The sequence below is a fragment of the Chrysochloris asiatica genome, unplaced genomic scaffold, assembly GCF_000296735.1.
Source record: "Chrysochloris asiatica unplaced genomic scaffold, ChrAsi1.0 scaffold00034, whole genome shotgun sequence".
NCBI classification, from domain to species: Eukaryota; Metazoa; Chordata; class Mammalia; order Afrosoricida; family Chrysochloridae; genus Chrysochloris; species Chrysochloris asiatica.
In genome coordinates, this window is record NW_006408552.1 from 12,072,371 (window position 1) to 12,088,676 (window position 16,306).

A 16,306-nucleotide genomic window follows, 5' to 3' on the forward strand; every position below is an offset into this window, starting at 1 on the left:
GGACATATTGTCAGGATGGACCAGTTGCTTGAGAAGGATATCACATTTGGTAAGGTAGAGGATCAGAAAAAAAAGGAAGACTCCCAATGCGAGGGATTGGCCAAGTGGCAGCATCGATGGACTCAAGCATGGCAACAGTAGTGAGGCTGGCCCAGGATTAGGCAGTGTTTCATTCTGCTGTGTATAAGGTTGTTATGAGTCGGTACCGACTCGATGGCACTGAACAACAACAACAACAACCAGTGGTGCAAATGGTTAATGTGTTTGGCTGCTAACTGAAGGGTTGGCAAGTTCAAGTGCATCCAGGGGCACCTTGGAAGACTGGCCTGGCCATGTACTTGTAGAAAATCAGTTATTAAAAACCATACAGAGCACAGTTGTACTCTGACACACAAGTGAGTCAGAACTGACATGATGGCACCTTTGGTTTCCTCTTTCTTTTTAAGAGATGTACATCATTTTAGTACACCTCTATAATATTATTAGAGATAATTATTTAATTTCTGATAGACTCTAAAGTGTTTCCATGTTGGAAACAACTATTCTAACAGGAAAACTTGATTCTTCTGATAAAATAGATCAAAGTTCTTTTTTACAATAAAGATCATGAAACAAAATTCTGTTTTTACAAGAGAAAGCTCTTTGACCAATCCAAAATAGTAAGAATGCATATATAATACAAAGACACACATTTTCCTAACTTGTATTTTTTATCCTTTCTAAAAAACAAGACAAAACAAAAAAATGACAATTTATTAAAATTTAAATCTGCAAAGAGACTGGAAGAATCCAAGACTATAGCCCTCAATCACCCTTCAGGTCTGGAAAGGAAGTGGGATAACTGTTGTTGCAGGGAGGGGACTGCAATCATTGAGATGAAACAAAGGTTATGATTTGTTGAATGTAAAACTAACAATCTTGTCTGTAAACCTTCACTCAAGTCGCAATAAGAAGTAAAAAAAAAAAAGAAATATCTGCAACCCAAACTTCAGAACAATCATTTGATAATTCCCTTCTATTTACTTTGTCTACCCTTCTTAAGAAAGGCCCATCTGTTTTTAAAGATGACACTGCGACTCTAGATAAATTTGAGCCGCAACGTCAGAGGTTCAAACTAACCAGTTGCTCCTTAGAAACCCTAAACAGGATCTCTCTAAGTCGGAACTGACTTGACGGCACTTAATAATAACAACAACAAACTCTTAAGGGGAGTCCTGGTTTGGTGCTGAAGGATAAGCATTCGAACTCAAGGTCAGTTTGAACCACAATATTGGAGGTTCAACCTCACAAGCCGCTCCCTGGAAACCCTATAGAGAGTGGCTATGAGTCAGAACCAACTCAACGGCTCTTAACAACAACAACAAATTCTTAAGGAGACCTGATACCCTCGCGGGTTACAAGTTGGGCTGCTAATCGCAAGGTCAGCCATTTGTATCTACTAGGTGTTCCTTGGGAGAAAGATGTGGCTTTCTGCTCCAGTAAAGATTTACAGCCTTGGAAACCCTATACAGGGTCACTATGAGTCAGAAATGACTCCACACAACCACCACCACCAAACTCCTAAGGGACTTAGGACTAAGTTGAGCCTGACCCAAAATACCTAAAATATTTTCAATAGCCTTATATGCATATGAAAGTTGGGACAATGAATAAGGAAGAACAAAAAAGAATTGATGCACTTTAGTTATGGTCTTGGAGAAGAATATTAAAAGTACCATGGATTGCCAGAAGGAAAAACTAATCTGTGCTGAGAGGAATACAGCCAGAATGCTCTTTAGAAGTCAGGATGGTGAGATTTCCTCTCTCATACTTCAGACATGTTATCAGGAGAGACCAGTCTCTGAAGAAGGACATCATCCTTGGCAAAGTGGAAGGTCAGTGAAAAAGAGGAAGACCCCAACGACATAGATTGGCACAATGGCAGCAGCAAAGGGCTCAAGCGTAGTGACAACTGTGAGGACGGCGCAGGACCTGACAGTGTTTCATTCTGTTGTACACAGGGTCTCTATGAGTCGGCGCCAACTCTATGGTACCTAAGAACAACAAATTCCTAAGACCTTAAGGGCCTTTCAGAAACTCGTTACAGAAATCTCTCAAATTCAAAGCTGCATATGAAGATTTCAAATGCCAAATCTAAATTTAAACCCGGAATACGTTATCAATTTCAAATTGTAATATGGCACACCAAAAAAATATGACTTAAGACATTGGATTTATCAAGTGAGTTAGATGAAGGCAATGAAACCTGCCACTCTATAAGAAAGAACTGAACACAAAAGGCCTATTTTGAGATGGAAGAGCAGAGACAGAAGATCGAGGCCACTCAACAATGAGGGCCTGTGAGAAGAGCACCAAACAGAAGCTCTGACCTCAGTCTGCTGTTACATATTGCATAACTCAACAGCGAGGCTCCCATCTAGGTCTTCGCATCAGGCGACAATAAACTGAAGAGCACTTTGTTCATGTACCAAAGACAGACTTAAAAATAAAACAGAACCATGTCTCAACTGCAGAAATAAAAAAAAACAAAAACTATAGCTTCAACACAATCTCTATAAAAAAAAATCCCAACTGGCTTTTTGGCAACATCGTCAGCCAGCTGATCCTAAACTTCAATGGAAAATACAAAGAACCCAAAAAGACCCAAAACAGTATTAACAAAGGAAGAAGTACTCTGCGTACTTCAAGAGTAAGCGACAGGGCTAAGAGCTCATTTCTAGGTCCCAGTAGTCTGACTATCCTCTGGAAGAGTATTGAAGACAATGGGAGCGTTCTCGGAAATAAACTGTCCTCCAATGGGATTGTAGAAAAAGAACTGGACGAGGAGCTGGAAGAGGTGGGTGCTAACAATGGCGCTGCCACTACCGTGGAGTGCACTTATGGGAAAAATCTTTCCAGCACTGTGGACCTTGTTTCTCTACCTGTACCTTGAAGAACTGACCTAGGTCCCACCTGAATCTGTGTCAGTAGATGTACTTCTGACCTGTGATACTGAAATACGAGGGGGCTTCAAAACTTCCATGGAAAAAATCAGTTAACTTTTCATTCCATTTTTCACAACCATTCTGAAGCGCCCTCGTATGTAATTCCTAAAAGTGCCAAATTGTGAAATATATCCAAGGTGTTAGGAACAAAATAGAGAGTATACTTACGGGTTCGATCCCTGTTCCAGGCATGACAGGTGATTGGCTCTAGTAAAAACTGATGCAGAGACATTGTTCTTAGTGTTCTCAAAGAATAGAAAGCTGCAATGAACAACAGAGAAAAGCATTTGAAATGACAGGTAACTGACATTTAAGTTGAGTGTAAGCTACATTAAAAAGTATATAGCTATAAAAGGCTTTTTTGGGGGGTGTACAAAAAGGGAAATTTGTATTTGGACTAGACCTTATAGACAACATGGTATTATTTTCATTTTCTTAGACATGACAAGGGAACTGGAGTTAAATAAGAGAATCCCTTGTTCTTAGGAGATAATGATGAAGATGCGTTTACAAGTGTCGATACGTAACATGTTTAGTCATTCAAACAGAAAGCAGATTGTAAAAAGTAAATGTGGCAAAAAGTTTTCAAATGGTGATTCCAAGTAGAGCATATGCAGGTATTTGATACAGAAGGGTTTAAAAAAGTTCATGGAAGAATGGAATTGAAGGATAAAGGAATTTTCTCATGAACATTTTGAAGTTCCCTCCTATTGCTGCACTTTTAAAAACTTAAGTGAAAAGCAGGAATCTGTAAAACACCACCAAATTAAAAATCAAATCAAAATGTCTAGTTTATAGTCACTCAAATCTGGATTTACTGAAGAAGTCACAAGCGATCATTATCGGAAATGTTATTGATTCAGACTCCTGGTGACCCCACATGACAGAGGAGAGCAGTCCCCTGGGGGGGGGGGTCCTTGGATGTCGTCTTTAGGGAACAGCTTGCCAGGTCTTTTCTCTCATGGAGCTGGATCTGCTGGTGGTGGGTTTGAACCCCCGACCTTTTGGTTTGCAGTGGAGTACTTATCCATTGTGCTACCACGGTTCCTATTATCTGAAATAGGGGAGAGAGTTTTAGGTTTTAAAAAGCAAGACCTAAATTGAATAAAGGTGAATACTGTTAACTGATGGAACACAGAAGGGATGGGAATCGTCATAATGACAAGTGTGTGATTTGTTGAATGTGAGAATGATGATCTGTTCTGTAAACCTTTATTCAATTCACAATAAAAAGTTTAAACAAACCAACCAAAAGCAACCAGCATTTCCTCCCACCTACAGTCTGAAGTTTCAATGCTCTTTAAACACAAGTCATAGTAAGTAACCTAGGAGGGAGGCTGAAACCTGAGAGAAGAGTTCTGATACCAACAGGAAATGAACGGAAGGGGCACCTGAAAGGTGGGAGGTGAACAACGGAAGGTCAGCTGGCAGCACAGAAGACTTCTGCTAATTGTTGTAATGGAACCCCAAGGTCGACATGAGATAAACAGCTAGCATTTGGAACTGGCAGACAGATGCCAGTGTGTCACTTACTAAAAAGGACGATGCTTAGATCATTCTTTTTTCTCTCATTTACGTGGTCTAGAATGCAAACTGTGAGTCACAAATACAGACGCAAGTTTTAATAGGAAATATACATATTTTCATGAATTCCAGTGAGACTGCTTAACCTGGATTTTAAAAAACAAACAAACTTTTTCTTGAGAATTGGGTGAAGCTTTAAAAAGCAGATCACGTTTTAGTCTATAAATTGTCTCCTTGTTTCATCTCATGGATTGCAGTCCCCTCCATGTAACATCACCTATCCCACTTCCTCCCTGTGGGTCTTGTTTCCATTCCTTTTTCTTTGCCCACCCTTCTGAATTCTGTCCTTAGGTAAATGCTGCCCTTTGGATCTCAAATGGCTGCCCACTCTGTGGCATGTGTACCTTCATCTGTTTTTTTTTAAATGACAATTTCTGGATGCTCTGTATGATTCTTTCTCTCTTCTATCAGATAGTTAGCTAAATGGCTCAGTCACAGCAGGTTTTACTCATAGCTACCCAGTGGAGTCCTGGTGTGGTGCTATAGGATAAGCACTTGACTCCTAAACATGAGGCTAGCAGTTTAAATCCATCAGCCGCTCCTTGAAAACCCTATTTAGGGTGGCTATGAATTGGAACCAACTCAATAGTACTAACAATACCACCACTCAGAGGCTCTGTGGGACAAAGACCTGGCGATCTGCTTCCAGAAATGCCCTACAGATCAGTTCTACTGCAACAACACACAGGGTCGCTCTGAAGTGAAATGGACTCAACTGCCCACAACTCCTGGGGTTGCGCTGTAGGATCAGCACTGGACTTCAACCACAAGGTCGGCAGTTCAAACCCACCAGCTGCTCCTCGGAAACCCTACACAGGGTTGCTATGAGTTGGAACTGACTTGACTACTTAAAAACAAGAAGCCCACACCAACACCCGAAACATGCTGTGTCACAAGTACTTCTGTGATTAGAAGCAATCTAGTTCAGAGGCTACATTTTACAGTCTGTAAAAAGTTTGTTTGTTAAAAACAGAAGCAAATTTAGCCTGCAGATTAATAACGTACGCTGAATATTAACCTGCCATAAAAGCACATAGTTCATGTACAGTGGAACATGAAGATCAGCTGCAGATAAATGCTTTCTCATTCGTCAACTAAGTTTTATTAGCAGTGGAGAATAGCCTTGCAGAGGAGAGTCATGCATCCACACAATAGAGCATAATTATTTCTAAAACTGCATTTTGAATTCAGTTATATCACTTAAGTCCCACATTTGGTTGTACACTCAGACCTGTACTTCCTTTATAGTCAAGTGCTTATTTTAAGGGTGTTGGCTAAGACAACACTCATGTTTGTCAGATTTATAAAGTGCCCAGTAAAGGCAGCTTGTAGTCATCAAACTCAGTAAATGCCTAAGAAACCCATTCTCAACACTAGTCTGAATTTTATACCAATAGATAACTCTGTTGTACAGCGATCATTATAATTCCCAAACTGCTGTCTAATATTTATGTGAACTCTGAAAACCTTTGCTTTAGGGGACTAGAGAGAAAAACAAAAAAACAAAACAAACCCTACTGCCACAGAGTTGATTCAAACTCATAGCCACCCTATATACAGGACCGAGCTAACTGCACCGCATGGTTTCTGAGGCTGAAATCTTTATGGAAACAGACTGTTGTATCTTTCTCCCTTGGAGTGGATGGTGGATTTGAGTCACTGATCTTCTAGTTAGCAGCTCAATGCTTGACCACTGTGCCACCAGGGCTCACAAAGAGAAAAAAAAAAGGACTGCCAAAAAAGTGGTGGCATTAAATTGGGTATATATATATATATATAATTATTTTTTTTAAAAATAGGGTATATTTTGACTAATTTTTAATTGCCCAGCAGTGTGGAAGATAACAACTATTTGGGGCATGGTATAATTCCAGACATTTCCCCTTACATCCTTTATGGCTGCTTCACTGTGGGGCACGGGGGTACTCTGTTGTCTGATTAGCCATGGGCTCTGGAGCCCCGGGGACCTGGGTGTGAATCCTGCTTTTGACATAAACAGGCTGTGAGACCCTAGCCAAGTGACTGAACGGCTCTCAATCTAAGTTTTTAATCTGTAAAAGGGAGATCCTACTGGTACCACGAATGGCTGCTGCTGCTCTGGGCAGTCAGTTTTGACTTCAGTTTCCGAGGCTATAAATCTTTATGAGAGCAGAAAGCCTTATCTTTCTTCCATGGAGCGGCTGGTGGATTCGAACTGCTGGTTTTACAGTTAGCAGCCTAACATGTAATCCACTATGCTACCAGGGCTCCTACTGTATGAAAGACTAAATGAGATAACATATGTGAAAGCAAGTAGTACAGAGCCTGCTCCCAATTAAATGCTCAGTAAGTTAGACTAAATGAGATAACATATGTGAAAGCAAGTAGTACAGAGCCTGCTCCCAATTAAATGCTCAGTAAGTTAGTTCCCTCCCTTAGCTGACCCACCACCTCAGAGTACACACCGGTCAGTATACTCTGATTCTGGAAACGATTTACGTTAGCTTTACATTCCTGGTGTTCTACTTCAGGAGCTTCATTTGAAGGACTCTTATCACTAGGACTTTCAGTTCCGGGGTTAGGGTCAGTCTTCAAGACTGTGATTCATCAGGCTAATTGCTCTCAGTGCCCAACCCAGCACCATCAGGCACTCTGCCTGGCGACCCCACCCTCTCCAGGGTTCTCATTCTAGGCACCGCCTCACTGGCAGATCATTTTAAACGTCTTTATACAGAACAACCGTTTCAACATAGGTTTAGATACCTCACTGCTGTCATGTCGAGTTGAGTTACAGTGACCCTGTACAGGGTTTTTGAGACTACCAATCTTTATGGGCTCAGAAACCCTCAGCTTTCTCCTGTGGTGCAGTTGGTGGGTATGAACTGTTGACCTTACGGTTAGCAGTCCAGTGCTTATCCTCAGCACCAACAGGACTTAACACTGGCACTCTCCTTCCAGAGCTAGAGTTTTAATTTTCCAAGATGATCTCCTCCTTTAATAGTAATTGGTAGATGAATGAACCCTGAAGGGTCTCTGAGTACTCAGTGGTAGGATTCGGGCAAACAGTGAAGCCCATTCATTGGTGGTGGTGGTGGTTATGTGCCATGGGGTCAGTTCCGACTCATAGTGACCCTGCACAGGATTTCCGAGGCTGTAAATCTTTACGGGAGCAGAAAGCCTCATATTTCTCCTGTCGAATGGCTGTAAGTTTTGAACTTGTTAGCACTATGCTACCAGAGCCTTCTAGACTGCTACCCTGTCCTTCGCCATCGTTGTTGTTAGGTGCTATGGAATTGATTTCAACTCACAGCTATCCAACAGGGCCTGTCATTTTCATGGGAGCAGATGTTGTTGTGAAGTGCCGTCGAGTCACTTATGATCCATAACGCCCCTATACAGTTTCCGAGGAGCAGCTGGTGAGCTTGAACCACCGACCTTGCAGTTCAAGCCGACTGTGCAGTCCAGCACATTAACCCACAGTGCCACACCAGGAGCAGATAGTCAGGTCTTTCGTCTGTAACACTGCTAGGTGGGTGTGAGCCACCAACCTTTCAGTTAGCAGCCAAGCACTTAACCATTGCAACCTCAGGGCTCCTGTTATCAGGCACCCGGTGGCACAGATGTTCCAGTGCTTGACAACTAAGGAAAGGTTGGTGGTTTGAACCCACCCCCATGAGGTGCCTGTCGATCGGCTTCTGAAAAGTCACATCCCGAAAAAGCCTTTGGAATAGTTCTACTCTGTATGCACGGGGTCACCGGGAATCAGAATAATGAACAACAAACAACCTGAAACCAAAAGGTCAGACAAAACTGATTACGGAGGGAAGAGCCAGGATAATTCAGACAGCTGACACAATGGGTTGAGGCAAAAGGAGGCAAGCATCTCTTTCAGGCTCCAAAGCCCCCGTATAAGAGCAGATGGCTTTAGAAGCAGCTTTAGTAAGTGCCTAGCTATGGTGTTCCACAGGTTTCAATGGAGCCTCTGGACTATGACACACTACTTCTGAAAATCAGCCAAAGAAAACCTTATGGGTCACAACAGTTGGCTCAGCAGCTGATCATGGGGACTGCACAAGACTGGGTGGCACTCTGTTCAGTTGTACCCAAGGTCCTTGTGAGGCAGGTCTTCTCCATGGCAACTGACTTCAACAAAGGATGTTCCTGGCAGTGTGGCAGGTACCAGGTTGGGGTCAGAAATAGTTTTAAAATCTGGCACTTTTCTGATCCTTAAGTCGGGGGGTGGGGAGAAAGAGGAGTAGGGAGGAAGGAAGTTGAATATGTATAGGATGTCCAGAAGCATCCTTATGTTTAGCTTTTGTTTGGTAGTGTAGTGGTTATGAATTGGGCTGTGAACCTTAAGGTCAGCAGTTCGAAACTACCAGCTGCTCCGCGGGCGAAAGATGAGGGAGGCTCTCTGCTCTCATAAAGATTTACAGCCTCAAAAACCCTGTACAGGATCGCTATGGGTCGGAACCGACTCGACGGCACTTAACACCACCACCACCACCACCACCACTCTGGACCAGGATCAAATTTAAGCAATGAATACAAATAAACTCATACACTCCTCAGAACAACTCAAGGAATCAGTTACAATTCTTTTCCTATTGCAGAGTAGAAAGCAGGCACCCACTCAACAAAGCATTGGTGACAGGTTTAGAACTTTGGCAGTCCGACTGAATACTTGGAATGAGAAAGGTACTACATAAAAAGATCCCACTAAGCAAGTGGTGTTGTTAGGTGCCCTGGAGTTGAATCGGACCCAGATGGACCCCAAGTGACAGAGTAGGAGTGCAGAAACTAAAATAACAAAACCCACTGGCCTGGAGTGGATTCCAGCTCACAATGCCCGGTGTTACAAAGCTTAACTGCTCTATAAGGGTTTCTTGGCTGTCATCTTTAGGGAAGCAGATCGCCAGGTCTTTCTTCTGAGGTACTGCTGGGTGGGTTCAAACAACCAACCTTTAGTTGGAGAGCAAAGGTGCAATAGGTTCACGGAAGAGGGTGCAATTGTGCAGCACTGGTGGAGAGAAATCTTAAGGATGGAGGTGGGGGGTATAGATTTTTCTGGAGTTCAGGCAGCTCCACCTACAAAATTGAAGGCTGCCTTAGATGGGTGCCCATTCTAGAGGCACAGAAGGAAATGAATGAGGCTTGTGAGGCTTCATAAGGAGTCCTGGTGGCACAGTGTGCTAAGTATTGGACTACTAACTAGAAGGTCGGCAGTTCAAACCAATCAGCCCCTCCACAGGAAAAAGATGAAACCGTCTTCTTCCATAAACGTTTATAGTCTTGGAAATCCTACATCACTATGAATAGGAATCAACTCCACAGCAGGGAATTTGGTTTAGTTTTTCGTTACACTCCATATAAGAGTCCTGGTGACGCAATGGTTAAAGTACTCTGCAGCCAACTGAAGGGCAGGCGGGTTCCAACCCACTATGCTACCCTGGAGAAAGATACGGCAGTCTGCTCCCGTAAACACTACAACCTTGGAAACCTATGGAGAAGTTCGACTGTGTTCTATTGGGTTGCTATGAGTGAGAATCGACTGCACAGGAGTGGGTTTTGACTTTTGGTTTGTGGTGCTCCATTAGAGCGAGATTCCATTTCTCACGATTTTACGGTGACAGATGTCCAAAATAGAAATGCAAATCGGGGTATGGGGGCGCAGGAGAGAAAGCTGTTAATTCTAGCAGTGGAGGCGGCCTGGGGCTCTGAAATCTTGAGCGCGATCTGTACCCGTAGGGACCCCAAAGACTAGGGGGATCCTAGAAAACAAGACCCCCGCCCCACCAAGAGGCCCGGGGCTGACGGCCTGGGCCAGTCCCTTCAACCTCGGGGCTCCGCGGCCTAAGCCCCCGCGGGCTGTAGTTCGGCGAGAGGCCGGTGCAGTCAAATCCGCCAGAGCCAGAAGCTCATCCGCTGCCCCTTACCTGAGATCGGGGCGGTTCGGTTCGGCTCCGAGCGGAGGATTCGCGGACTCTGGTCAGTCGACGCGAACGGGCTCCCGCGGGCGCTGGCGGAGACCCGAAGCCAAGAGGGAGCGGCTGACAGATCCCGGAAGTGGTCGCGGCGCCTGCGCGGCGCGACCGCGCGGGCTGTCTACGCACGCGCATAGCCTGCGCGCGGTCCTGGGCGCCGGTCTGGTGTGGCTGTAGAGCGTGCGGTGGCTCTTCAGCATCTGTCCTAGATGTCTCGCTCCTTTTTTCTAAAAAGCTCGTTAGAATTTCAGTCCGAAATTGTGGGACCGCGGCGGTTTGCTTTTTGTCAGAAGGTGAATTCCGAAGCATTGGAGTGTTTCGAACCTTGACTAGCGAATATGCTTTTGCCACTGCAGAGACCCGCATCAGAGACGGCGACCACCCCATTAGCGCTTCCGACGCCATTAGCAGCACTGTGCCCGCGGTTGGAACCGCCCGTCTCGGCGCCACTACTCCCTCTGAGGAGAGCCTCTGAGGCCCTGCCGAGGAGCGTTCTGGAACCTTCTTGACCCACCCTCGGTCAGAATCACTTGCTTCTTACACCCAACAAGTAGGGGTTGGGGGAATTTTGTTCTTAAGTGCCCTAGAGTCGGTTCCGAGTAGTAGCGACCCACTGGGTTTTCAGGAGCAGGTAGTGGGTTCGAACTGCCAATCTTGCAATTAGCAACCCAGTGCTTATCTGACAGCGCCACACCAGGACTCCTGGGGGACTTTAGCAACCCCCCCAAAAGTATGTGAAGCAGTGAGTTTGCTGCATAGTGAAGCTTCTAAGAAATGCCCTGAACCCCTCGTCCAGCTAGACTGCTGCCTTTGAACCCTTAGACTTTTGAGCAGCACTGGTGGCCTGGGTGCCACTACAGGTGACTCACCAAAAACCAATTGCCACGTTATAGAACCCATGTGTTAAAGAAAAGAACTCCGCAGGATTTTCCTGGCTGTCATCTTTTTTGAAGCTGGTCACCAGGTATCTTTTCCTTGGCGTTGCTGATGGGTTTAAACCACCGACCTTTAGTTTACTAGTTAAGCCCAAATTTCTTGCACCATCAGACACCTTACTAAATGGGTGATTATTTTAAGCGTTGGGCTGCTATCTGAGAGGTCAGAGGTTCGAACCCAACAGATGAGGCTGTTGCTTCCATAAAGATTTAGTCTTGGAAACCCTGTGGAGCAGTTATACGCTATCCTATAGGGTTGCTGTGAGTCAGAATTCACTCAGTGCAGTAAGTGTGAAGTAGGTGGTTTCCCTGCTTGAGTCCAACGCTTGATGGTTGTTGTTGTTAAGTGCCATCGAGTCAGTTCCAACCCATAGCGACCCTGAACAGGGTTTCTGAGGCTATAAATCTTTACGGGAGCAGAAAGCCTCATCTTTCTCCCGCAGAGCAGCTGGTAGTTTCGAACTGCTGGCCTTGCGGTTCGCAGCCCGATTCGTAACCACTACGCTTACAGGTAGGACGTCCCAATTTAGGAACCTCACACTATGTTCTTTTAGGTGTGTGGTGGCTTTGTAGGATAAGCACTGGACTGTGAACCTCAAAGGTAGCAGTTCAAGTCCACCTCCAGAGAAAAACGACACTTTCTGTTCCTGAAAGATTTATAGCCTTGCAGGTTTTTACAACAACAAAGCTATTTAAGTAGCCCTAAGAAGGAGCTCTAAGGAGCTCTGGTAGCGTAGTGGTTACGAATCGGGCTGCGAACCGCAAGATCAGCAGTTCGAAACTACCAGCAGTTAACGGGGGAGAAAGAGAAAAATGAGGTTTTCTGCACCTATCAAGATTTATAGCCTTGGAAACCCTGTACAGGGTTGCTATGAGTTGGAACTGACTCCACGGCACTAAGAACAACAAAGAGGACTCCAGGGTCCTCTTAAGTGCTGCAGGATAATGCTCTGGGTCACAAGGGCTGTTTGAACCGCAAGGTCGATGGTTCAAACTCGCCAGCCACTCCCCAGAAACCTTATACAGGGTTGCAACTTGACGACACTCAACAACAGCAAAGAGGACTCCTGTAGGATCAGCACTTGACTGCAAGCCACAAGGTCAGCAGTTCAAACCCACCAGCTGCTCATTGGAAACCCTGTGTAGAGTTGCTATGAGTCAGAATCGACTCAACAGTATTAATAACAACAAGGACCCTGGCAGCCTAGTGGCTTACACATTGGGCTTCTAACTGCAAGGTCAGCAGTTCAAATCCACCAGCCATTCTGCAGGAGAAAAATGAGGCTTTCTACTCCCATAAAGACAGCATCAAAAACCATATACAGGGTTGCTATGAATCCGAACAGACTTGACAGCGTACAATCCCCACCACCAAGGACCTTGGTGGTGCTGTAGGATAAGCACCGGACTGCTAACTGCAGGGTTGGCAGTTCTAACCCACCAGCAGCTCCTCAGGAGAAAGATGAAGTTGTCTGCTTCCAAAGGTTTTACAACCTCACAAATCCTATACAGGGTCACTATGAGTTGGAATTGATTCATTGGCCATGGGCATGAACTGGAAGGATTAGGGTAGAGATGGAAAGATCATTTTATATTAATCACTCCACCAAGAGACAACATGCTGACAAAGACCAGCATGCCTGGAGAACAGGGATTCCTCATGGCCTGCAAGCTGCATGAGGCAGTCCCCAATTTATGTAAATTGGTAAAAACTGAATCCTTTACAGTCAAGACAATTTGGACCCATGGTGATCCTGTAAATTCAGGGTAGAACTCCGTTCTTCAGGGTTTACTTGGCTCCAGTCTTTTTTGGAGAGTGTCACTAGCCTCTTTTTTCTTGGTGCTCTTGGGTAGATTCAAACTGCCCACGTTTCTATGAGTGGCCAAGCACAAACAGTGTGCACCACCAGGGACCTGGTAGAGGTTATTTTGTTGTTGTTTCTTTTTCTTAACTTTTTATTGTGAATTGAGTGAAAGTTTACAGACAAAATCCATCAATTTCACATTCAACAAATCATTTTGATTTTGAATGATTGACCAACCCATGGTGATCATACTTTACTAGTGTTATTGTCCATCCCAGATACCTCTCTACTTCTTGGCTAAAAATTGGGTCACAAGGGTGAGTTCCTTTTCAGACCTAAAATATAGTCAAGGGCCACAGTCTCAGGTGTCTCTAGAGTTGATTGGTTTAACTCCTAGCAACCCCGTGTGAGAGAGTAGAATAAGAAAGGCTCACCAGGATTTTGTGCCACAAAGTCGCTGGGTAGGTTTGAACTACCAGTCTTTCAGTTAGCAGACAATTGCCTAATTGTTGTGCCATCTGATAGAGTTGATACCCACTGTCAAAATACCAACAATATTCTATCTAGATTGCACCTCCTATACAAAGACGATTTTTTCTTTGAAGGGTAGTTTATGATCTGGGAGAGGTCCTTGGGTTGCATATGGTTTTCACTCAGCTATGAACATGACTACTGGTGTGCTGGAAGATAAGCAGTGGACTGCTAACCACAAGGTTGGTGGTTCAAAGCCACCAGTTGCTCCTCAGAAACCCTGCACAGGGTTTCTATGATTTGGAATGGACTCAATGGTACTTAACAGCAACAAACATAAAGGTTGGTGATTTGAACCCAACTAGCAGTGCCTTGAAGAAACACCTGGCAATCTGCTTCCCCAAAAATGACAGCCAAGAAAACCCTGTGGAGCAGTTCTACTTTGTAATAACATGACTTGAAATCAACTTGATGGCGGTGGGTTTGGGATTTTTTGTTTGTTTGTTTGTTTTTGTATACTCTGGAGGTAGAAAAGTAACATGTAAATGAACCATCCCAGCTTCTATATGATAAATGATGAGAAAAGAAATACCAGTCTTCCCAAATCACTGTGGTGGTGGTCGTGGTGGTAGTAAGTATACCGTGGAATCAATCTGACTTTTAGCAACCCTGTATAGGGTTTCTGAGGCTGTACATTTTTATAGGAACAGAAAACCTCATCTGTCTCCCATAGAATGGCTGGTAGTTTTGAACTGCTGACCTTGAAGTTAGCAGCCCGATTTATAACCACTACACTACCAGAGGTCCTTCCAAAATGACTGTAAGACACATTTAATATTAATCTTTGGTTCTGTCTTTTAAATCAGCATTTTGCTTTTTAACCTAAACAAAGTTTACCATTTCATGCGTCTCATTTCATATCTTTGAGTCATTCCAAACTGAAAGGAACCTTTAAGTTCAATTTCTTATTATGTAACTGAGGAAATAGGACCAGGGGATTTTTGAAGACTTGAGAAAGGTTTTGACATAAATCAGTGGCAGGATTGGCCTTTCGATGTCTACTCCAGATTGTTTCCCATTCTACCATCATGCTGCATCTAAGAGCTGTTAGAATTTCAAGGAAGGAGTGATTTTTAATACTTTTCTGCTTTTTAAAAAAGACTTATGTGGTAGAACTCTCACCTTACGTGCGGGAGTCGCAGGTTCAATTTCCAGCCAATGCATGTCCAGTGCAGCCACCACCCAACTGCCAGTGGAGACTCGCATGTTGCTATAATGCTGAATTGGTTTCAGCAGAGCTTCCAGGCAAGGACAGACTGGCAATCTGCTTCCAAAAAGCAGCCACTGAAAACACAAGAGTCAAGTCCTATTATACCTGGGGCTACCAGGAGTCGGTAGCGTAGTGGTTATAAATTGGGCTGCTAACCTCAAGGTTGGCAGTTTGAGACTACCAGCCGTTCCATAGGAGAAAGATGAGACTTTCTGCTCCTGTAAAGATTTACAGCCTTGAAAACCCTGTACAGGGTCATTATGAGTCATAACTGACTCCACAGTACTTAACAACAACAACAATCATGAGTTGGAGGCTTAGTTGAAACTGCTAACAACAACAGTTTTTAATAACACTTAATATCCAAAGAGCCCCTTGGAATAGCCACAGAATAAACTATTAAATGACTAAAACTTATACAATTAGAAAAATAATATTTAGAGGGGCTTGCCATTGACTTGTGTCTATTAAAGCATGATTTTCTTTAAAAAAAGAAAAGTTGATTAAAATAAATTCTACAGCCAAAAAAAAAAACAAAGAGCAACACACACCTTGAAAGTTCCAGGAAAGGCAGAAGGCAATGGGGAGTGAGGGGAGAAAGGGATTAGACGTTGCTATAGGATGCTTTCGTTTGCTTTATTGTTGGAAGAATTGGAATAGGATTGAACTGAATTTAGTCATGATTCTAGTTATGATTCTAGTTCTCTGATATTTAATGAGTACTCCCCAAGTGCCACCATCACTTGTTTGTCAGTTTGTCATACTGTGGTGGCTAGTGTGTTGCTGTGATGCCTGAAGCTATGCCACCGGTATTTTAAGTATCAGCAGGGTCACCTGTGGTTGGACATGTTTCAGCTGAGCTTCCAAACTAAGGAAGGCAAGACGGACTACTTCTGAATATTTAGCCACTAAAAACTTATGAATAACAGTGAAACATTGTCTGATACTGTGCCAGAATATGAGCCCCTCAGGTTGGAAGGCCCCCAATTTAAAATTGAGGAAGAGCCACATCCTCTAAGTAGAGTTGACCTTAATGATGTGGATGGATGGAAGAAAGCTTTTAGGACCTTCATTTGCTGATGGGACACAACTCAAAATGAGATAAAAACAGCTGCAAGCATCCATTAATAACAAGAACATGGAATGTGCAAAGTATGAATAGAAAAATTGGAAGTTGTCAAAAATGAAATAGAATGCATGAAGATTGATATCCTAGGCATTAGTAAGCTGTAATGGACTGGTACTGGTCATTTTGAATCAGATAGTCACATGGTTTACTATGCTGGAATGACAG

The 16,306-nt window shown here is 43.8% G+C and overlaps 1 protein-coding gene across 1 annotated transcript in view; it reads right to left on the reverse strand.

Moving 5' to 3' along the window:
- The window catches only part of ARPC1A (actin related protein 2/3 complex, subunit 1A, 41kDa), a 29,238-nt gene extending 18,629 nt beyond the window's left edge, over positions 1-10,609 (reverse strand). The window contains exons 1-2 of the mRNA XM_006859743.1: positions 10,484-10,609; positions 3,153-3,245 (exon numbers count right to left, since the gene is read on the reverse strand). Coding sequence (XP_006859805.1) covers positions 3,153-3,216 — 64 coding nt within the window. The 5' untranslated portion in view covers positions 3,217-3,245; positions 10,484-10,609. The remainder of the gene's footprint in view (positions 1-3,152; positions 3,246-10,483) is intronic.
- Between the last annotated feature and the right edge of the window lie 5,697 nt (positions 10,610-16,306).